The sequence below is a fragment of the Lonchura striata genome, chromosome 5 (assembly GCF_050655825.1).
Source record: "Lonchura striata isolate lonStrDom1 chromosome 5, ASM5065582v1, whole genome shotgun sequence".
Lineage (NCBI taxonomy): Eukaryota > Metazoa > Chordata > Aves > Passeriformes > Estrildidae > Lonchura > Lonchura striata.
In genome coordinates, this window is record NC_140707.1 from 58,416,982 (window position 1) to 58,439,272 (window position 22,291).

Here is a 22,291-nt window from a genome sequence, read left to right on the forward strand (position 1 = left end):
ACCTGCCTTGTTACTTGTCTGATGCTCTGTACTCCTGGCTGAATCCAGTGCTCCCTGCTTGCCTTGCTCAGGCTCTGTGGGACTGGGCTTGGGCAGTGAGGCTCTGGTCTGTGTTATTATGCTTGGCTTTTGCCCTCTGTGGAGCAGCCAGCTCTTGCTGTTCCATTGTTTTTCTGCTTTACCTTCAAAATAAACCAAATATTTCTGTAAAAATACATTGCATGTGAAAACTAGGTCAAACACTTCTTTTTTAATGCTACAAAATCCCATTTTTAATTCTCTGATTTTGTTCATTAAATATTATTTCCTTTGGATTCAGCAGACTTCTATCTTCTCCTTTGGTTTTCCCAAGCTGAATATTACCATTTTGAGTCTCACCAGGTGTATGTTCTCATTTCAATATGCAGAGTTATGACTTCTTTCCCCTCATTTTACCAGCACTTGTGACTGGAATTTGCCTAAAGCTAAGAACAGTTGCTTCTTGTTCTACTAATTTTGGTATTATTCCCTCCCCCCTCATAGGCTGCTGCTAAAATTAACCAACTAACAAACCCTCAGTTATTTGTTCTGTCCCTTCCTTTACTATGGCAGAAATTAAGCATAACACTGAAATTTATGCAGATTGAAATCTAGCCCAAATATACTACAAATCACTCTGTCTGGTGTTATGCCTTAGCTTTCAAACGCAGCTTGTGATTGTTATAACTCTTCAAAATTTTTAGGTCCTTCTCTTTATAGCCAAAATCTCAGGCTCTATGTTCATCACAAAAGACCCTTGATTGAGTCTTTTAACCCACCTGATTTACAAGCAGGTTAAATCCTAAGCCATCCTCTCTTTCCAACTCCAACCATTCAGTGAAAAGCCAGGCTTCTTAAGCAGGAATAAGGTCCACATTTCACTGATTTTTCTTCAGAATTTTAAGTGCAAATGCAGGCTTTGCACTTAGCACATGTATCCACTGCCAAGCCATACATTTGCACAGTCACATACTAATTCATACTGGAAACATTATCTTTGACATCTAGGTTGGTATTTTAAAATAAACTGGTTCATCATTACCTCTAACCTCAATATAAGAAAATGCAATATAGACATGCTTGAGTGGAAGGTCTGTCAGCCACACAGGAGCTTTATTCACTTTTAGATCAACAGGGACCTCACCACCTGAAAGAAATGAAAGAATGGCATTTAGTTGAGAGAAGTGTCCCAGGGATAATTAGCTATTCATATCTACATCTGTTATCAGAACTACACTAATGGTTTATTTAAACTTCAGGAAAGATAATGAAATTTTCATTCAACTGAAGTGTAAAATCTCTGACCTGGGAGTCAGGGTGGCTCTGTGGTTCTGGGCGCCATCTTGTGTCACTTTTGGGCCTTCAATGAGCATTAAGGTAATAATAATAATAATAATAATAAAACAACAACAAAACCCTACACACAAACAAACAAAACAAAAATCTCCAACCAACCAACAACACCACCAAAACAAAACAAAAAACAAAACCCAAAACGGTACGACTTAATTTAAAGTTGCTCCATGACAGAGGATTTGTATTTCTGACTCTTTTGGGCTCTCAAGTGTCCCTTTTCTCTACTGCTATCTGCAGCTCTGTGCATTTTTTCATCAGCTGTCAACTACAATCCAAAACATTAGCTTCTGACGCTTTTCATTGAAACACCAAACATAGGATAAGTCACCACACATGTGATTTAGCAGCTCTTATATACTGTGTCACATGCACCTACTACATCCCCAAGAAAATTGGCAGAAGATCCTATGTATTTAGAGATAAACAAAGAAAGGACATTGCTTTAGCGTCTTTCATTTCTTATTGGGCATTCATTTTAAAATCCTTTTTTAGCCTCCCTCTTAATGACAGCTGCATGAGAGCGAATTGTGGCCACTGGTGCTTTCTGAATAAGAAAGGATAGTTTTCTCATGACTTGAGGATACAATTTAGTAACTGGTGTCACTTCATATGTGACATGATGCAGTTTGGCAAAGACCTCACGTCACAGTTCATTAATTCAGGCAAACATGTTCGGCACAAACTCTCCCAAAATCATCACCACCATTGAATAGCATGCACCTGACCGTATCATTTTGCTGTCAATTTAAACCATCTTTTAGCATCATTAAAAGCTTTTCCCCAGTAGATCATAGAAACCTATGGACCTTAAAGATCACCTGATCCTAACCCCCGTTGTCATGGGATAATAAGCATATAATATCTCCTGATAATTTAATTTAATAGAAATAATCCACTACGTCATGTTTATGCATAAGCATACACTGGGGTTGGACTACACGTTTGCCATTTGCCGGCCTGTTTCAGTCTCCATTGTAACTTCCTTGGTAATCTTTGTTGTCACTTCCACCGTGCCAGCACACCACGCCGCGGGTCTGTCCCCCGCGGAGGAGCCGAACGCCCCCTGAGGGCGGCGCCGCCATTTTGGGCGCGGCCACACCGGCCGCAGAGGGGCGCGCGCCCGAGCCAAGATGGCCGCCGGCCAAGGCGCCCGCCCCGGATGCGGCCGCGCGCCCCGGCAGCCGTCGGCCCGTGCCGGAAGTGGCGGTGCCGGCGGGCGGCCATGGCGGCGGGCGGGCAGCGGGGCGGGCCCGCGGGACTCGCCGCCTCCCGGCGCCGCGGCGCGGGCTGAGGGGAGCGGGCCGCCCGCCGCCGCCCTCCCGCTCCCTCCTTCTCCGCCGGAGGAAGGTAAGTAGCTGCCGGCGCCGAGAAGGACCCGTGGTGGCGAAGCGCGTCTCGCCCGGAGTGCGGGTCCGGCGGGCAGTGAGCGCGGCGGGTCGCCGGACGAGAGCCCCGGTGGGATGAAGGGCTCCGGGAGCCATCGCGGGTGTGCCCAAAAGCTGCCACTGGACTTGGGTCTGAGAACGGAGAATAACAATGAGAAGACCCTGTTACCTCCGCCCCTTTCGATATAACCGGGAGCTAAGGCTCCTCTTCTGGCTGCTGCTCAAGGGCAGGGTCAAAGCGCGCTGATGTTTACCTTCTTAAATCTGTTGCTGTTTTGATAGTGTTTGTGTTTTCGGTACCTACATACCTTGTGACGGTTTATTTTCCTCGAAGGCGACAACTCGTGAGCCAGCTCGGATATACCGAACTGCTAGGAAAAACAGCCAGCGGCTTATTTAGCGGGTAAACGAAGACTTGGGGTTCAAGTTCTCACCCTGTAGATTAACAGTTATTTTCAATATTTTTTCAGTTGTCTCATTAAATGTATTGACTCGGGTAATAAGGGGAAACGTGCAATTGAGTTATATAGGAGGATCAGCTGAACGAGAAGTTGGCATTACTTAAGTCTGCAATAGCTCTCTCAAGTATTTACTGTTCTTTCCGGGTATTTACTGTTCCTTCTCTGGTATTTATGTTCCTGTATGTGTGATTCTTTTGGCCACCATGAATGCAGGAGTCTTAGGGCCAGAACAATTTCTCTAGGGCTGCCTTGATCAGATTCTGGCATGTCAGAATTGAGGGTATCTTTCTTATGTAAAACGAGGAAGTAGGATTGCCAACGAAACTGGCAGATTAGTCTGGCTCAGAAAGGATGTTTTAGAATGGTGTAATGATTTTCTGTCATTTATGGTAAATTTTCTAATGCTTCCATGAATTGTTACTGTTTCCTATGCATAATTCATTTTTAATAAGCATTTCTGCCTGATATTTTAAAGTCCTGATATGTTTTCTTAAAACAGCACTACATAGGTGGATTTCACCCCTTTGTAGGAAAAGGTATGAAAGGTAAAAGCCTAGAGGTCTGAAAAAGCATTTTTTTTGAGAACCCTAATCAGGTGCAGTGAAGCAGTGTTTCTCCCTCCCCTGTGCAAGGGCTGTTTGGAGGGGAAGAGGTGATGATTTCATTTGTGTGGAGGTACTTCAGCTGAAGTGTTTATGACTGGTTTGAAGAGTGTTTCCAGTCACCTAGACCCACGCAGCCAGCTGGAGATTTGAAGCAGCTCAAATTGAGTCCAATAGTGTCTGTGGGGCTCCAATAATTTGTGCACGTACATACCTTCAGTACAGACTAACCCTTGAACCTCATGTTCAAATTGGAAACACCCCTTTCTGTGGTTCATAAATGGGCACTCAGCTACAGCTTAATACAAGTGGATGTTGCACCATGTTTGTCTTGCAGGCATCAAAGAACTTTCCAAACTTTACATATTTATAGAAAATCTTATATTATCTCTATGTCTAGAGACATTGAGGGCAGATGGGGTAAGTAAGTTACCCAGTTGATGACTTTTGTTTTATTCCCCGAGTACCTGACTTAAGGCAGGCATATCCTGATAGCCAGCAGGCCCTAAGCTATCCAGAGCCATCAGTGGAGCTTCTTATGTTGTTGCCATTAACCTGTTGCTGGCAGAGTAATGCTTTTCTATGATGTAGAGAAAACTTCAGGTCTTCAGAAACTGATGTACGTGTTTTAACTAATGTGTAATGAAAAGTTATAGAAAGTTAACTTATGAAAACCAAGGTTCATCTATTCCCTCTTTCCAAGCTGTACTGAATGTTTGTGTCACCTTTTGTTTCAGGTGCAGAGCATGGAGAATGATGAACTTCCGCCAGAGGATGGGCTGGATTGGTGTCGGGCTGTACTTGTTAGCAAGTGCTGCAGCTTTTTATTACGTCTTTGAAATCAATGAGACTTACAACAAACTAGCACTGGAGCACATTCAGCAACACCCCAAGGAACCACAGGAAGGAAGCACATGGACACACTCCTTAAAAGTACGACTGCTATCCTTGCCGTTTTGGCTGTGGACGATAATATTTTTAATACCATACTTACAGATGTTCTTGTTCCTCTATTCCTGTACAAGAGCTGACCCCAAAACTGTTGGGTATTGCATCATTCCTATCTGCTTGGCTGTTATTTGCAATCGTCACCAAACATTTGTGAAGGCCTCTAATCAGATCAGTAGATTACAACTAATTGATACTTAGCTCAACTTCTAGTTTCTGTTGCTGATTTGAAGCAATTGCATATCATTGATCTAATCACAAGACTGAAGTTCTGAGTGAAGGCCGGAAAGAGCCTTTTCTGTCAAACTGATAAGCAATGAAGAGAGAGACTGTTTTCTATTTAAAACAAACGAGTAACTACAAAGGTTTTTAATTATGGATCTATCGAGTGGCCAGAGTGGAAGAGACCTGTGTGACATGTGATGGAAGTATTCATCATTTTGCCTTAAAGATGCAAAATTGCAACTCTCCATCTGAAAGGTGCTGTGGGGAAACAAGTTTCTGGTCCACAACTTCACTCCTCTGTGCAAAAAAGTGATTTCCTATGTTTTCCCTTGGAGTGAAATCAATGAAAAGATACTTCTTTTGTGGTAAATGTAAAAGGAAAAAAGAGATTAAGAATGTGATTATAAAAGCTGCACTTACACAATTCTTTGCTTTTTCTTTTTTTTTTTTTATTATCTACATCAGTGCTGTTTTTAATGAATTTTTTAAAAACGAGTTTCAATACAAAAACAGGAAGCAAAGAATAAAGTTTGTGCAAACCATTAAAGGGAAAAAGTACATTTTTTTTCTGTGGTAGCCTACTTGTTTTCAGTCACAACAGTCCCACACTGTAGTAGGCAGGCAGTGAGGAGTGGCACAGGTCTGGAGCTTGATGTTTTAAACTGTTCGTATGACATCAAAAGTAGCCTGTGCTGGCATTGGCCTGTAGTCTGCACAAAAATTTTTGTGTTTCCTTCTCCTATCATCTTGCTTGATAAAATTATAAGTTACTGAAATTTATGACCATTCTAATTTCACTCCAGACGTCATGCAAAACCGTGTTCCAAGAGAACGGCTATAGTAGAAAAAGCTTTGAATTTGGGAAAGTTAACTGGTTGGGGGATGCAACTAACAGGTTGTAAGACAGATAATCATGTTTCTTCCAGAAATTCAAAGTAAGGTACCTTCTTATCATTCTTGTAATGAATGCAAATTTCTTCAGTCATACTGAAATTCCATGGAGATTTCTTTGCCATAGTTTCAACCTCTATTTTTCAGTGCTATTTTGGAATAGCATATTTTGAATAAGACTGAATCTATCCTTTCTCTCTGTCCATTTTTGTTTCTTCTGAGAACTAAATTTTTGTCCCAGCCATGATGGAAATAACAAATATGGAAACAGTGCAAAATACACTTCTCAAAAGAATTATGAGCTGATCTCCTTGACTGTAACTTCAACTGTATGTGATTGTCCATACCTAATCATCACAAATGCTAATCATTTTCTGACTGCATTAAGGGAATCCTGGAGAGTGCTGTCTTTCTCTTGCTTTGGAAAGAGAACACTATTTTCACTGTTGCTGTGTTTAAGCCTGGAAGTTCCAACACCTGAAACTTTCTGTTTGCACTTGGAGATACTTTGAGACACTGGTTCAATTGTCAGCATTGGTGCTAGGACCTGAAAACAATGTAGCCTTTGTAAGAAGGGTTTGAGTTCTAAGTGCAATATGAAAAGGAGGAAGCTGCCATCTTAGTGTGCTGGAGTAAGAGTAAATTATAAACTCTGATGAGTAGTTAGTGTCTTGGGGAGTCAGAGCTTTTTAAGTTGTGTTGTTTCTCAACTTTGAAAATCACCATGCTATTTATCTATAAAATAAAAACTTTTCAATGTTTATAAACACAAGTCTATTAATGCAGATACTTACCAATAGCTTCTCATTTCTGTTACTTGTTTTTGGTTTAGTGGGGTTTTGTGTGTTTGGTGCCAGACAGCATTGCTGCCTGTCAAGTTTCTGTAGCCTGTGCTCATGTCCTTCCCTCGGTGTGTGGTGTTCAGTTCATCTTTTGTTGTCCTCTTATGCTCTGTGCCCTAATTTCTTGTTTGTAGCCTGAAATTTTGGGGCTCGCTGGATGAAACCGAATCCCCTTCTTTACTTTTGTGTAAGAGAGGTACCTCTGGCTGGACTGTTTTAAACTTGATGCTGTAGTTTTAAACTGAACAGTTATGCAAACTAAACATTGTATACAGATTGAATTATTTAAAGAGCCAAGCGCATAAGAGGAAGCATAAAAATAGAAAATGATAGTAAGAACTACCTAATTTTCTGTCATGCATGCATGTGACCCTTAGCAAACTCACTGGCAGGCCTGGTGGGATGACTCAAGCTGTCTGGATGTGGAGCATGTGTTGGGCAGGGACCTGCAGAATGGAGACTCGTGTTCATAGACTTTTCCATCAGAAGCCTAGCTTTGGATTCCATTTGGATTCCAGCTGTTGACAGGCATGTGCTTTGCAACTAACTACACAAGAACACACAGTCTAATTCAAGGAAATGCTATGTGTGTGGGGATTTGAGCTTGAAGTGGAAAGCAGCAATGGAGAATTATTAGCATAGTGTATACAAATATTAGACAATGGGAGTAGGAGAAGAGCTAAGTTAACTCTGCTGGTGCTTCCAGCATTTTTGACACCAGGGGAACATCAACAGGTGAAATTTTACCGACAGGGTAAATAAAGGAAAGACTATAAAAATTAATGATAAATTGATTTTTACTGTAGTATTAAATACAAGTAGTGAAATACCTTTCAGCTTGATTATTCTGAAAATTTATAGGTATTACCAAGACTGATTATCTGAGTCACCAAAGACCTGCTTGTAACAAAATGACATCATCTACAAACTTTTGGGATAATCAAGCTTGAAGTTTTGCAACATTCTGAGCTTTAATGTTCTGCCAACAAAGTGAGTAGCTGTAATGCAAAGGTGATTAATGATCATCTGTATGCCATTTACCCTGGATTTCTTTTTATTCATTTGTGTCACAAGATAAAGCACTGTCAGACTGCTTGAACATCACTGAGCGGTCTCAGTGTTAGTTTCTTTAGCTGCTTGACCTTTGCCTGACAGTCCCTTCCCATATCAGGAATGTGTCTGCCACGTATTTTTAAGTGCTACTGAGCTTGTTCTTCGCTTCCTGCCATGGGGGAGCAGGTCCAATGAAGAGCATAACATGAGGCTGCAGCCCTTCAAACTTGGACAAAAGTAAGTTACAATAAAATTGTTCCTTATGACATGTTTTTTCCAGCAGCAAAGTAGGACTGCAAATTTGATTCCTTTTTAAAATAAAAATTTGAGGGTTGACTTACCCCTGGAACAAAATGTTCCAGTTGTTGCAATGTATTACATATTAACTCTCCTTATTTTCTCTTGTCTGGTCCATTGTTTTCTTAAAAGGATACTCTCTAGTTTCTCTTACTAGTTTTTAAAAATCCTACTTTTTATGTCACAGTCTTTGATGAGAATCACTTTTAAGAAATGAACTAATACACAAAAGCAGTTTAATAGTTTCATCATGTAGTTAAATTTTAAGAACAGATTTATCTTAGCTCTCCTTAAAGATACCCTTATGGTGCAAGTTTCTTCTGGGAAGAAAGAACATGCTACAGCCATAAGAAGGTACTTCTGCTCAGCTTGGTCCTCAGGGCCCACCTAGTCCCCACAAGTCAGGCCCCATGATGTCCCAGCTGCCAGACTACTGGGTATTTTAACAGAGCTCTGATACTCATAATAGCTTGTGGATAAGTAACCTTTTAAGATGGAACAAGTGGGAATTAAATGGGCTGACATGGGTGAATGTCATTCAAATCCTTTAATGAAAATGGTGACTGTGGATCCCTCTCCTGGGAGATAGGAAAGGTACTGCACTTTTAGACAATGCCCCAGTTACTGGGCATAATGGGATTACCTCCTCTCCCTCACAGAACTATCTGAGTACCTTGCATACTTGAGACTTAAAGATTTTTTTTTTTTTAACACAGAACCATGCAACCTGTTAAATTCCTTCATGAATTAAGCCCCAAATTTTGTGAACCAGCAGTTCAGTATTTCAAAACAGTAACAGTAGAGTACATCATATAATCCCAAGCTTTGTGAAGGAGACATGCTTTGACGTTTTTGTTGTAATGTTTTGTAACTAGTAACAGTAGTTGGTTGTCATGTAATACTACCAAGAATTTAGTATCACATCAGCTCTTTTAATTCCATACAAACATAACAGCATTCCCCCCTTTATTTTAGTGAGGAAATCCATTGAGCCCTCTTGGGCCAGTAAAACCAAGTTGTTTGTAAGACATACAGACTGGACCGAACAGTGCAGATGTGGTGTACTGAGCTTATTCTGCATCCCCTTGAAGGTTGGTTAGGTACAAAAGCACTACATCTCTCTGAGGTGAAGAATACAGCATCTTTTTTTCCATTGAGACTTGCTTCCTCTGCCTGAAATTCAGGGCCACAGTTGACTTAGGGGCTCCCCAGATGGGATTCAGAAGACAGCTGTAGGGGATTGGGAGGGTAGGGAACCACATCACACTAAAGCTTCCTGTGCCTGGTGACCTTGCAGTAGTTCTCAGAAAAATGAAATCTGTTGAGTTAGGGCATTTTTGCCACAAGCAAACCTACAACTTTGACTTGCATAAAGTCCCCTGAAGCTCCAGTGCTCTTTGTCATTTGAAAGTTTCAGTAGCTACAATTTTTGGTAGCTACAAGGACTAGCAAGGATTCTTGAAAGGCAGAAATTTGAGTGTTAGTTTTTGATTCAATGCTCATTGGTATTATCTGGAGCTCAGGTGCAGCATGTTCCTGTGTCCAGGCTGACAGAAAAAAAAGAAGCATGTCATTACTGGAATGTTACCTGCACTTACTCCTGTGCTAAGTTAGGGTCTGTTGCTTTAGACCAAACATTTTCAGTCCATGGCATGCCAGTGGACTGTTTACACTGCTTATAGGTAAGGGCCACAAATTCTTGCCTAATGTTAAATGTTACTTTTCAGCCATTACACAGTTTATAACCACTTCTGGAAGGTTTATCTGGAGGAAAAGGGAAAATAGGTGTACAACCCGAGTTAGTCTTTTCAGTTATGCCTCTATTCCATCTGCCAACAGAGTATCTTAGACTATCTGAGTACATAAATGCCAAAGGACACATTTACTGGACATCATTTCTGGCTCCTCCCTGCATTTCAAACGCATGCAGACAATTTTGTCCTCATAAAAGTTAATTTATTTCCATACTTCGTCTTATATATGTAAGTCTCAAGAGTTGCTCAGTTTCCATAATTATATCAACAAACTGTGCCAGGAGAACATAAGAAAATAAAAATAACCCCTCAAAATGCTTTTTAACTGTCTGAATGTATACTGTGAAACCTGCTAGAGAACATTCTTAGGCTTTAGGCTCTATGGGGTGACCACCAAGAGTGTTTTATACCTGTTCACAGAAACTTCTTGATTGACAAGTGACTAAACCTTGTAGATTATAGACAAAAATAATCTTCCACTGTAGAACTGTACAGGAATGGGCACAGTCCTATACATGCTTGTAATTTTGATACTTATAGTGGTCTTATATTGCCTTTTCTCCATACAAACACAAGCTGTTTACTACATTTAAAGATCATATTTGACAAAATAACTCCAGGTTTTATTGCTTTATTTTAAAAGCGGTGTCACATGAAGAAATACTGTGACTTGGAATAAGTTATAAAAAACATAGCAATCCGAAGATTTGTGAGAAAAGTTTATACTTAGCGACTAGTTTACCAAAAGACTGGTGTCAGTGTAACACCGGCACCCCGTAAGCAACACGCTGCTCACACCCAGGCACATCCTTTTGGAAAGGCTTCCGTATTAAAACAGCGTTGGGATGGACATTTCGCATTTAAACGGGAGCAGCAGCGCCGCAGGAGCCGGTCCGTGCAGCGGGCCCCGGACACTTACGGTCGGTACAGCCTGTCTGGGCGCAGGCTCGGCCTCCAGCGCCGGCCTCACGGCTGCTGCACCTTCGTCCGCTTCACGGGAGGGTCATCGCCGCTCGCCGCCGCGTCCCCGTTGTTTTCGTCTTCGCCCGTATCCTCCTCGTCGTCATAGTAGTAGTCGTCGTCGTCGTCGCCGCCACCACCTGCCAAGGTTCGGGCAGGCGCGGTGAGCGATGCGGGCCGCGGGCGGCGCCCCGGGTTCGGCGGAGGCCCCTCGGCGCGCCCGCCGCCGGCACTCACCGCGCCGCGCCGCGCCCGCCGCCGCCCGCTCCTCCTGCACCAGCGGCGCCAGCAGCTCCGCCACGCGCCCCTGCAGCTCGCGCAGCGCCCCCCGCAGCTCGCGCAGCTGGGCGGCCTCGCTCTCCTCCGTCGCTGGGTACGGCACCCGCACCGTCCGCGTCCGCCCGTCGCGGTCCCGCAGCTCCGCCACCAGCTCCCGGCGCTGGCGCGGGCCCGGCTCCGCCTCGGCCGCCGGCTCCGCCATCGCCGCCCGCCGCTCGCGGGCCCGCCCCGCCCCCCCGCGCGGGGACGCGCCGCCCACGGTCACGTGGGGCGCGCCCGATTCCGCTTCCGCTGTGGCGCCCCCTGGCGCCTCCTCGGGCCCGCGTTTCCCGCCTCGCTTCGCGCTCCTCGGCCTCCGCGTCCTGGCGATGGAGGCGGCGGCTTCGGAGGGCGCCGAGCCGGGCAGCGGCGGGAGCGGCGCGGAGGAACCCGTGGTGTCCCTGGCGGAGGTGCTGGCGGAGAACGAGGAGCTGGAGAAGGAAGCGCGGGCCGTGCTGGGGGGCAGCGACCACGAACGCTGCAGTTACTCTCAGGTGGGGGCGGGGCCGGGAGCCGCGGGGCCGGGGGCGGGGCCGGGGCCGGGGGCGGGGCAGCCCCGGCCCGGCCCGGCGCCCCTCACGGAGTCTCCCTCAGGGCGCGGTGAAGCGGCAGGCGCTGTACGCCTGCAGCACCTGCACACCGCCCGGCGCCGAGCCCGCGGGGATCTGCCTGGCCTGCAGCTACGAGTGCCACGGCACCCACCGCCTCTTCGAGCTCTACACCAAGAGGTACGCGCGGAGGGGCGGGAGCGGCCGTGTAGGACTTCACGGCTCCCGTGGCTCCTGATTAACTGCTGGGAATTGTTAAGAATACGAAACCCAGCGTGTTCTCAGTTCATATAAACCCCGAAACGCTTCGTTTTTCTTTCCAGGAATTTCCGCTGTGACTGTGGAAATAGCAAGTTTAAAAATCTGCAGTGCAAGTTACTCCCGGTAAGTTTCAGACAGATTTCAGGCATTCCGAGGCAAAATAAGAGTCTTGGGAGGTTGGTGCCTCGCCTCAGCCAGTGCTGACTCATGCAACACGTCCAGTCTTCCCAGGAAGTTAAAAAAGGTGGGAATATTACAGTAAGGTATAAAACTGTTGAGGGACCAAAAGGGAATGCTCGGAGAAGAAGGAACATTTGGTCCTTGTCATCCAGGAGTGCAGCAGTTCTGCATCGATGGTCAGCACATTTCCAGAAGCAGTTGTGGTGTTTCTGCACTAATACATCTCACTAGCTTTAAGCTGTTTCAGAATAACCTTTTAGCATGTAATTTTGCAGTTGCACTAAGAAACTTTAAGGCTGTGCTGCTGTCAGAGGCACTGTTCCCTTTCCTTCTTTGTGATGGCATCAGTGCCCTTACATTTTGTCACCAGAACTTAGTGACCGGATGGTATTTTACTGTATTAAACTACCTATACTTTTCTACTTGGGCATTTTGAACTTTTCAAGTAACTGGCAGTCTCAATCTTCTGGGAAGCAGCAACAGAATGCTGCTTGGCTTGCTTGCACTGGTGCTCCCAGGATAATAGCAGTCCAAACATTGAAACAGACAGTGGTTTTGTGTATGCCTATTTTGTTCCGGGAGAATTGAAATGGATCCAGAGCTAGTCAACAAAGTCACGATGCAGTAATCCTTACAGAGACACCTGTGACAATTTTATGTTACCATTTCTCATGTGAGGCGATGAAATGGATCACGTGGTTGTTCCTTCTGCTTCAGTTCAGTGAAAATTCAATTTGTACAGGTTAAGTAAGCTTCAGCATCTGTCCATTAATCTGTCTGACACCACGGTTGCCATTTGTTATAAAGGTGAGCAGACTGCTTTTCCTTTTTAGGTATGAATTGTGGCATTCCTCACATGCCCTATCTGCTGTTCAGTGTAAAGCAGAGGTGTTTGGAGAATATTTTTCTTTTTGTATATTCAGGCTGATGGAAATAATGATGGTTTTAGGAGTTAAGGGGGAACAGAAGAATCCGTCTTTTGTTGTTTATTGTCTTTTGTTTTTTACTGTGTTGTCTTTTGAGACTTTTCCCCCTTTTCTCCTAGGAAAAGAGCAAGGTGAATTCAGGAAATAAATATAATGACAACTTCTATGGATTGTACTGTACATGTAAAAGACCTTACCCTGATCCTGAAGATGAGGTGAGAAATACAAAATCCAGTACTAGTCATATAGAGATACTGTGAAAAGGCTGGTCACTGAGCTGCTTTTCAAGGAAGATCCCACTTCAAGAAATTTTATGTTCCATATTTGTTTTCATGTGTTGTATGAAGTAATCACTTGATATTTTTTTTTAATGGTGAAGTATGTTTATGCCTTAGAGACAGGAGGACAAAATGGTGCTGCAGTTCCCTGAAGTTGCAGAGTTCTCTAGGGGACAGGGTTATCATAACCTTGAGAAATGTGGCCCAGTGCAGAAAAAACACATTGCATGTGTAAGGAAAGACCAGAATATGCTTCCCTGTGCCTGCAGCAATGCTCTGGCAAGGCTTCTGGGACGGGGAAGAGTCTGCCCTGTCCTGTAGCACTAGCTACAGTCCTAGATGGTAGCCAGAACGCTTTTTTGTCTCTCTGAAACACACAAACACACACACACACACTGGATTTGCACATGTGTGCTGTTGTTTGCAGTCACAGCAATCAGGTGTTTTAAAGAACAGGGAAAGCACAAGTCTTTCAAGTACAAAAAAGAAAGTATTTTATAAGCTCTCCTCTCTCAAGTTCAGAGACAGCTAAAAACATTTCTGAAGAAATCATTAATAGTTGTTTCATAACAAAGCACTTCATACTGTCCTGTGTGGTGACCAGTTAAGTTTGGTTCTGGCATCTTTCACTGACCTGATGACAGTGTGAATATCAGTATCTTTCTTCTGCTGAGCTGTCTGTTCATGCATTTCTGCTTATAGGAAGAAGAATACCAATACTGTTTTAACTTACATCAGCTTTCTGTGAGAAAGTCTTGCCCTGCTGGGAAGACTGGCTTTGTAGTAATGAATGGGATTTCCACAGCCTCAGTCACATGAGAGATGACATGTGCTGTTGAACCTGAGGGAAGCAAACTAACTACTAAAGCCCTAACTACTTATCAATGGCAGCTCCTGTGAGGGGTGAAGAGGGAAATGCAATTCACTGAGCAGGATTTGCACGATACTGCAGTTTGAGACTGGTGAGAGATTCTGGAGGTGCTATTAATGCTAATAATATGATTGTTCATCTAGATTCCAGATGAGATGATCCAATGCATAGTTTGTGAAGACTGGTTCCATGGCAGGGTAAGGAAATTATAAATAGCAGAACTGCTATTTGCACAGGATCAAGTTGGTGTTGGTTAGGTTTGTGTGGTAATTCTTACTTAGGAAGTTTGCTGTAGTTTTGAAAACTGTAGGGTTATTACAGGAGTTCCAAGGCTGTTTGCAGCTTATGCAGAGGAGCTTTGAAAGTGACTGCTGTCCACTCTAGTTAAAAAATACTGGGAAGAGTCCTAGCTTTTTGAAGGTTACCACTGCAGAATAAAGTAATAACTTTATAACTGTCTGTTTAATTAGAAAACTCTAATCAGTATAGTTCGTGAGAAAAAGATTCTTACTGAGGCACATCATTATCAACTACCTGAATAGTTCTTCCTTCAAAAGAATGCATTTTACCTCTTAATTCCTTTAAGTAGCAAGGAACAGACTGTGCTGTTCATTGTTGCTTTCAAACTTTGGGGAAGTCTTTTGAAAGTAGCCAAGCACTGTAGTGGGTGCCCTACTTAATGGGTAAACATTAAGGATTCAGCCTCTTGTGCCTTGAAGGGCACAAATGAAATTCCATGCTTGAAGTTGCAGGATCAAAGAGTAAAAAAAATATACAATTGGTTTCAATTATGGGTTCTTGTAGATAAGCTTCTTTTGTGTTCAGTGTATGAATGAAGAGTGTTGTGCTGCATACTCTGAGCTTTGCAGGAATGCTTTTTCAGAAGAAAGCCACTAAGTGCTTTTAATTGCCCAAATAGTTCTCATCATTTTATGGACAGCTTTGGGACTGAATTCTTCTCAAGTTCAGTATAGAGATTCTTCTCTGCTTTGTGCTTGCTTCCTTCTGACAGCATCTTGGTGCAGTTCCCCCTGAAAGTGGAGACTTCCATGAAATGGTGTGCCAGGCCTGCATGAAACATTGCTGTTTCCTATGGGCTTATGCATCGCAATTAGCAGGTAAAGAAAGTTAGGGGATCTGAGCCAGTATTTTGTGAGCATGTATTTCTCATACATGGCTGGTTAATGACATAATACTGGTTTTAAGTGGTTGGAAAAATGATACTCCTTAATTGTTTTGGACAATCACCTTCAGGAGTAGAACATGTGGGGTGGCGGTAACTTGTGTAAAAAAAAAAAAGCAGTTTCCATTCTTAAATCTTGATTCAGTGCTGCTTGCTTTTATTTACTTTATCAAAGATGTCTAGCACAAAATGGATGAAGATTTAATACTTGAGTCAAGGAACTTAATTTCTAAGCTAGATCAAAGAACTGAAGAGCCATCGTAAGGAAAGCAGTGAAACAAACAGTTCTTACAGACACTCTGAGCAGCAAAGAGTGAATGATAGAGTGACCTGAAATGAATATGTTTAACATTAATCTGGGTGGGGCTGGGGCTGTGCTCAGGACATGCGGTCACACCAGCTCTGTGGACATAAAAGAATAGATGACTTGATTTCTGTAGAAAGAACCAGTTTGTCATAGTCTCCTAAAAATACTGCTCGTATCAGCTGCTGATAGATTTCTTGTGTGCACAAAATTTCAATGGTATTTTCAAGGATGGCCACCTGGAGTTCTTTTCTTTCTAATGTAATTAGTACAGAACAGGGTGTTTGTCTTTGGTTTTCCTCCTTCTAACCAACTTTGTCACAGGGCACATTCTTGAATTGGCATCAAAACAAACAAATAATAAACAAGAGATTAGCATAGTTAATCTGTGGTGGTGTTTTTGAGGTGTGTTTGGAGAAAATTAGAAACTCCAACACAGTCAGCAAAAAAGCACATGACAGTTACTGAAACTGGGATAGCTAGCAAGGGGTGTCAAGGACAAGTATCTTAGTAAAGGACTCTGAAATCGTGATATCCTCTTCCCTCTCCTAGGGCTTAGACTTTGGGAAGCAGAGTGTTTTAGAATAGGAGGAGCAGAGAGAATGACTGTAGTGACCTGGACCTTTTCTGGCACAGTATTTTTACTTGTGGGTATGTATCTTCCAGTTCCTCCTTTGACCAAAGCGAACTCCCTTGAAGATGAAGGGGTTGTCCTGAAGGTAGAGGAAAGTGAAGAGCAGAAGAAAGAAATAAAAAACGAAAGTGGAGTGGAACATCATGACACAAAGGAGGAAAAGCAATTGGAGCAATTCAATGAACCATCCACTAGCTCTGGGTCTGCCTGTCCTGAGGTAAAATGTACCTTCTGTTCTGACCTGCACATCTTCATGCTGCTGATAGTTGAAGTGAAGCCCTCCTCACTCTGTACAGGCTCAGAGTGTGTTCAGTCTCTTCCCATGTTCCTATTCAGTCACTGACCTTTCAGACCTGCAGTCTTTGTGGAGCACAGTGTGAGCTGTGGAACAGGGCTGTCAGGAGGTGTAATCTGTTTGCAGATGGGCTGCATCTGTCCCTTCCTCTCAGCCACCTGGCCACTGAGGTGACTTCTGTTTGTTCCAATACGTGCTGTACCTGCACTTGCATGGTGGTCCAGCTTACACTTACTGCAGTAAATTTCTACAGAAATTTCCTGTGGAAATTGCTGAAACCACATCAGAATTCTCATGTGGATGGTAATATAGATTGTTTATAAAAATTAATGTGTTTGAGGCAAAAGAAAATTCTTGCCTAAGGAGAAGGACATGCCAAAAAGAACAGGGTCTCTTTGAAGTGACATTATAGATTGCTGAACACTCTCATTTTAATTCAGGTAGTTGCTAAGAGCGAGGAGCGAGTCTGCAAGCTGAAAGAGCTCCAAAGCAAGCCATTTGTAAAAAAAGATACTGCCACCTTTTGGCCGTCGAACTGGAGGAGCAAATTATGCACTTGTGAAGATTGTTTGGTATGTATGTTCTCTTCATTACCATCACAGATGTGGGACAGGCAGGGAGGAGCTCCCAGACAGTCATTGAGGAGAAGCTTTAGGTAAAATCTTAAATTTTCTTATTCTTGTAAATATTTTTAATGCTGAAACCTCCCTTCATTTCCACATAAAGATTCACACTGAATCCTGTGGAATTAATATAACAGGAAAGGGCTTCTAAATGTTGTATTTTCTTTGCTGCTTTAATCCAGTATTGCTTGGAAGTTATGAGGAAATTCTGAAACACTGGATACAGATTCACATTGTTTTTATTATTGTTATTTGTGATACTGAACACAACAAGGATTGGGGGAGAGCACCTCCATCTGAGAAGTTTTGTCACATAAAAGGAAATTTTACTTTATTTTCCAGAAAATGTATTCAGAGCTCGAAGTCCAGTTTCTGACAGACGAATGTGACACTGTCTTGGCTTATGAAAATAAGGGTACCAGTGACCAAGAGACAGAGAGGAGAGATCCTTTAATGGACACCCTTAACAGTATGAACAGAGTCCAGCAAGTGGAACTCATCTGTGGTAAATACAACTTCATTTTTAGAGTATCCCTCAACACACTTTTAACTGAACAGTTTGTCACAAGAGATTGATATCAGGCCTTGCAGTGTAGTGTTAAACTATTTTTGAAGTAACATGCAGAACTGAATGACAGGTTGAATGACAGTTGTATGGCAGGTTGCACACCTCAGAGGATTGGTCCTCTCTGGCCCATCATTACAACTTTGATTTACAGTGAGACACTGGATGGTGTGTGAACTTTCACCCTGTTTAACATCTTAGATACTGTAATGATAGTGATTTATTATAACATGACTATTTAAACATGAATTTGAACTTCTGCTGTCTAGCTGATTTGTCTTTCCCTGTTCTGTTGTCTGGCACTCTCCTGTTGGCTGGGGAGTGGCAGCCAGGTGTCCCTGTAGCTCTGCTGCAGAGCACAGTGACAAGGCAGTGCTGAGGTGTTCATACCTGGAGCTGTGTTTCTCTCTTCCAGTCAGGGTTCTGCACTCTGGCAAGGACAGTGTCCCAGTCCCAAGTTACAGGCTGGGCCTTTCCATCACGACCCGCACGTGCTTTTGTGGGGGAAAGCTGGGAGCAGGGCCAGTCTTGTAATTACTAATTCACTCACTGATCTCTATACCTTTCTCTGAAATCAACCCAAACAGACACACTACATAGGTTAGTCTCATAAATTATTAGGATTCTCATTTTTACATTATTGTTATTTAGAATCTAATTAAAACCTAGATTTGTCTGAAGTAAACCTAACAAATGACATGAGGAAGTAGAACAAGTTGTGTTATTGAGTCAATGTTAAACTAAAACTGGGTATTTTACTGTTTTTTTCTTTGCCTTTGCTTTGCCATCCAGAATACAATGATTTCAAGACAGAACTGACTGACTATCTCAGGAGGTTTGCAGATGAGGGAACGGTAAGGTGGAACTTCTAGAATTTGTTTGCCAGGAAATATGTTTTAAAGAACTGCTGAGGGCTGGGTGGTGAATACCATGATGTTCTGTTGTAATGTTTTTTCTTGTCTCTTGGAGTTGCTGGTACTGCAGTAGAAATCAGAAATCCCTTATTTCATTTGAGTTTAACAATTCCTTTATGATGTTGTTGAGAGATAATGGGAACTTTACAGAAATCTGTCTGCAAGGTACCGAGAGCAGTTCTTAGATTAAAATGAAACTACTGTTGCTCTAGGTAAGATATTAGGAAGAAAAGCTCTTAACTTTTCTGTTTTTTCTTAGATTGAATCTAAGCCCTTAGAAGAATAAGGACAGACTATGATTGTCAGTCTTGTCAGTTGTTTTCCTGCAGGAATTTGCATGCCATTATTAAGTAATACTTGCATTTTGTTGGCTGACTTGCTGTATTGCCTTTCTTAGTTACCTTGGAATGACCCTGAAGCGAGCTAATGAAAATCTTGCTTTGTGTTAAATTTTCTGATGATAAAAGCAAGAGGTCAAAGTCATTAAAATACCATTGGGAGCTTTGGTCCATGTCTTTGTTCTGCCTTTGGGGAGCTCATTTCCCTGTTTGTATTTTCTGCAATAGAATTGGGGCATTAATCCTCTCCTTTGGGTGCAACAGGAAAGCCATACCAGAGAAATTTCAGGGTATTTGCTTTTCTGTGCTTTGTGTATTATGTGTGGAGATAAAATAGGATCCTTTAATTAAGCTCTTGGCACCACAACTTGGGTTTCATACTGCTTCTCCTAGGTGGTTAGAAGAGAAGACATTCAGCACTTCTTTGAAGAATTTCAGTCTCGGAAAAGGCGACGGACTAACAGGATGCAGTACTACTGTAGTTAGACTGAGAGGGTTTGGGTCTGAAAGGACAAGTGGCAAAACAATGTTCACTGGCAAACAGAAAAGGCATCTTCAGTTTTTGGCTTCTCATCAAAATCCAGCTATCCAAGAAACATCATCATTTTGTCTTACACGTCCTTCATTTGTAGCAACTAAAACATGTTCTTAACAAATCCTTACATTGCATTTAGAGGGATTTCAGTACCGATCGATTTGGCATTCCCGGGAGAGCCGGCCTTGTCTCCAGGGGAGGAGGGCGGGTACCGGAGCAGCGTGTCCTGCCGGCGCCTGGAGCCGTGGCTGTGCTGAACCCGCCCGGGCTCCGCCCTGCCCTCCGCTCGGTGTCCGGGACCGCGCTCCTGGCTTTCCTGCTGAATGGCTCCGTCTCCTCCCCGGGGGCTGTAGCCGTTCCGGTGAGGGCCCCAGCGCCAAGGATCTGCCTGTTCCTGCCCTGTCGCGGCTCGCAGGGGCCGGGCGGGCCGGGCCGAACCGGCGCTGCTGCCTGCCCGCTCCCGCTGGGGAAACGCTCCCCGGGCTGCTCACAAATGGGAGAGCAGAGCTCAGGCTTAATGCAACAGAGTGTTCTATCTGCTTTTATACGTTAAAAAAACTTATTTCTAATATTGCACAGGGATGGTTTCTGTGGTAAAAAAAAATTCAGATTTTCTTAATTCACTCATTAGAACATAAATAAGAGCTAGGAGGAGGTACAAAATTACAAACTAAGCATGGGGGGGTTTGTTATATGCTTTGATTTTTAAAACTAGCCTTCAGCAAATTCTTCTACTTCATAAATGTTGCTGAAAACACTGCAGCATCATGGTATTTTGCTACAGTATAGAATGCTCTTTTTATAACCACTGTAATAATTATGGGACAGGAGATGTTTCACTGACTTTACACTTAGCTGCCATTAAAAATTAAGATTTTGTAAGTTTGGACCCTAATGTACTTAAGACACCAAAACATACATTAAAATTCTAGTTTTTGAGGATATCTAAATCATGGGGTACTATTCTGCTTCCATGTTAATGGTTTTTGAAAAGCAAAGGTAGACTTTTATCCTTCTCACTATTATCTGTTTCTGACCATTTTATTTACAAACAGTAGTTTAGCATAGATGCTCAGCTGAGCAGTTTCATAGAACATAGACTATGTTGAGTTGGAAGGGACCCGTCAGGATCATCACATCTAACTCCCTGCCCTGCATAGAACAGCCCCAAGGGTCACACCCTGTGCCTGAGAGCGCTGTCCAAACTCTTCTTGAACTCTGTCAGGCTGGTGCTGTGACCGCTGCCCTGGGGAGCCTGTTCTGTGCCCAGCCACCCTCCAGGTGAAAAACCTTTCTCTGACACCCAACCTAAACTGCCCCTGACACAACTTCAGGCCATTCCCTCAGTCCTGTCACTGGGCACCTCATGGAGGAGATCAGTGTCTGCCCCTCCTCTTCCCCTCACAAGGAAGTTGTAACTGCAGTGGGGTCTCCCCTCAGTCTCCCCCAGGCTGACCAGACCAAGTGACCTCAGCCACTCCTCACACGGCTTCCCCTCAGGGCCCTTCAAGGTCCTCCTGGCCCTCCTCTGGACACTCTCTAACAGCTTTGTAATTATTTTATGTCCTGGTGCCCAGAACTGCCCCCAGCACTGGAGGTGAGGCTGCCTGAGCGCAGAGCAGAGCAGAAAATCCCCTCCCTTGCCTGGCTGGTGATGCTGGAGCTGATGCACCCCAGGACATGGGTGGCTCTCCTGGCTGCCAGGGCACTGCTGGCTCATGCTCAATGTGTCATCAACCCCCAGGGCCCTTTCCTATTTGCTTTTAAATTTAACTCTGGATATTGTACATGCTCTTTTTTTGGTAGCAACTGTTACAGAAGCTGTAACTGCACATCTAACTACAATATAAAAAGATTAAAAGAATTGTTCACTGTGTGCTGTCTTGTTTTCTCACAGTGCTGCTGTAGTGTTGTTTCCTCAGTCCAAGCAGACACAGCCCAGTGATGACCCATTACCCAAGCCACCAAGATGTATAGTGGGGGCTGGTCAAACCCAGGATTTCTACACTTTGTTTCTACCTGACCCAGGTGTGAAACAAGGGATAGCAGCATGCTGGCAGGTACAGTCTGGAGCAGGACAGGGTCATGTTTCCTCTGTATTGCAGTTTCTGTAATTCACTGAAGGAGTAGGGGAGAGGGTACCCAAAGGCAATCGTGTCTTCCACAGGAAATAAAAAAGCAGTGAAAGGCCCAGAAATGCTTTATGGCCCAGAAGCAGCTTTGCTGTGCTTGAGAAAATACAGCAGTGATGGAAGGAGTGAGTTCAAATGTAGAATTGCTGTGGCTCCAGTTGCAGAGCACAGGGCCAGAACTGACCATGAGCACTGTCCATTGCTGGCATCAGCCTGTACTGAAGCAGGGTTGCCTGAAGGGACCCAGCTCCAACAGTCTCTAATGCAGAAAGCCTCCCCTTAGCAGAGACATCAGGCATCCTCTTCTCCTCTGAGGCTGGCAGGCTTAGAAGCACTGGTGCAAAGTGACAGCCTGTAAGAAAAAATGTTAAAATTGTCTAATTTAGGAAGCTCCTAGAACTCATCTTCCTGGGTGTGGGAGTAATGGTGTCAGTAATTAACATGTGGGACCACACAGTTCTCCCTCTCCTAACCCACCTGTGCTGTGTCAGGATGTAACCCACAGTATTTTGCCCTTGTACACCAGAGTGGGACCAGGCAAGTGGCCAGATGACACTTCTGAACTTCAGTCATTGCTCTGAAGCAATGAGACAC

General features: G+C 43.7%; 3 protein-coding genes across 4 annotated transcripts; 2 read left to right on the forward strand and 1 right to left on the reverse strand.

Moving 5' to 3' along the window:
- Positions 1 to 1,117: 1,117 nt before the first annotated feature.
- On the reverse strand, positions 1,118 to 4,564 carry LOC146767391 (uncharacterized). 2 transcript variants are annotated; one of them, XR_014956078.1, is made up of 2 exons: positions 1,324 to 4,564; positions 1,118 to 1,165 (listed from the first exon to the last, which is right to left on the reverse strand). XR_014956078.1 is itself a non-coding variant. In XM_085582304.1 (2 exons), exon 1 carries the CDS (start codon positions 2,853 to 2,855, stop codon positions 2,337 to 2,339), a length of 519 nt encoding a protein of 172 aa, XP_085438430.1. In that variant the 5' UTR covers positions 2,856 to 4,564; the 3' UTR covers positions 1,118 to 1,165; positions 2,299 to 2,336. The 2 variants fall into 2 exon arrangements, 1 of the variants encoding a protein (XP_085438430.1); XM_085582304.1 differs by having other exon boundaries at positions 2,299 to 4,564.
- An 11-nt stretch (positions 4,565 to 4,575) lies between these two features.
- LYSET (lysosomal enzyme trafficking factor) lies at positions 4,576 to 6,671 on the forward strand. The gene has a single exon (XM_031504920.3). It carries the CDS (start codon positions 4,576 to 4,578, stop codon positions 4,969 to 4,971), a length of 396 nt encoding a protein of 131 aa, XP_031360780.1. The 3' UTR covers positions 4,972 to 6,671.
- Positions 6,672 to 10,947: 4,276 nt separating this feature from the next.
- On the forward strand, positions 10,948 to 21,429 carry UBR7 (ubiquitin protein ligase E3 component n-recognin 7). The gene is made up of 11 exons (XM_021541317.4): positions 10,948 to 11,604; positions 11,705 to 11,838; positions 11,982 to 12,042; positions 13,145 to 13,240; positions 14,318 to 14,371; positions 15,187 to 15,292; positions 16,328 to 16,512; positions 17,031 to 17,162; positions 17,556 to 17,718; positions 18,571 to 18,632; positions 19,424 to 21,429. Exons 1-11 carry the CDS (start codon positions 10,963 to 10,965, stop codon positions 19,514 to 19,516), a joined length of 1,728 nt encoding a protein of 575 aa, XP_021396992.4. The 5' UTR covers positions 10,948 to 10,962; the 3' UTR covers positions 19,517 to 21,429.
- Positions 21,430 to 22,291: the final 862 nt, after the last annotated feature.

What these genes read in the sequence shown, in the direction of transcription:
- LOC146767391 (XM_085582304.1), bottom strand. Translation starts at nt 2,855, where the DNA reads ATGGCTCCCGGAGCCCTTCATCCCACCGGGGCTCTCGTCCGGCGACCC.
- LYSET (XM_031504920.3), top strand. Translation starts at nt 4,576, where the DNA reads ATGATGAACTTCCGCCAGAGGATGGGCTGGATTGGTGTCGGGCTGTAC.
- UBR7 (XM_021541317.4), top strand. Translation starts at nt 10,963, where the DNA reads ATGCGGGCCGCGGGCGGCGCCCCGGGTTCGGCGGAGGCCCCTCGGCGC. An exon ending in TGCAGTGCAAGTTACTCCCG is followed by an intron (nt 12,043 to 13,144) that starts GTAAGTTTCAGA and finishes CTTTTCTCCTAG; the next exon opens with GAAAAGAGCAAGGTGAATTC. An exon ending in GCAAGTGGAACTCATCTGTG is followed by an intron (nt 17,719 to 18,570) that starts GTAAATACAACT and finishes TTTGCCATCCAG; the next exon opens with AATACAATGATTTCAAGACA.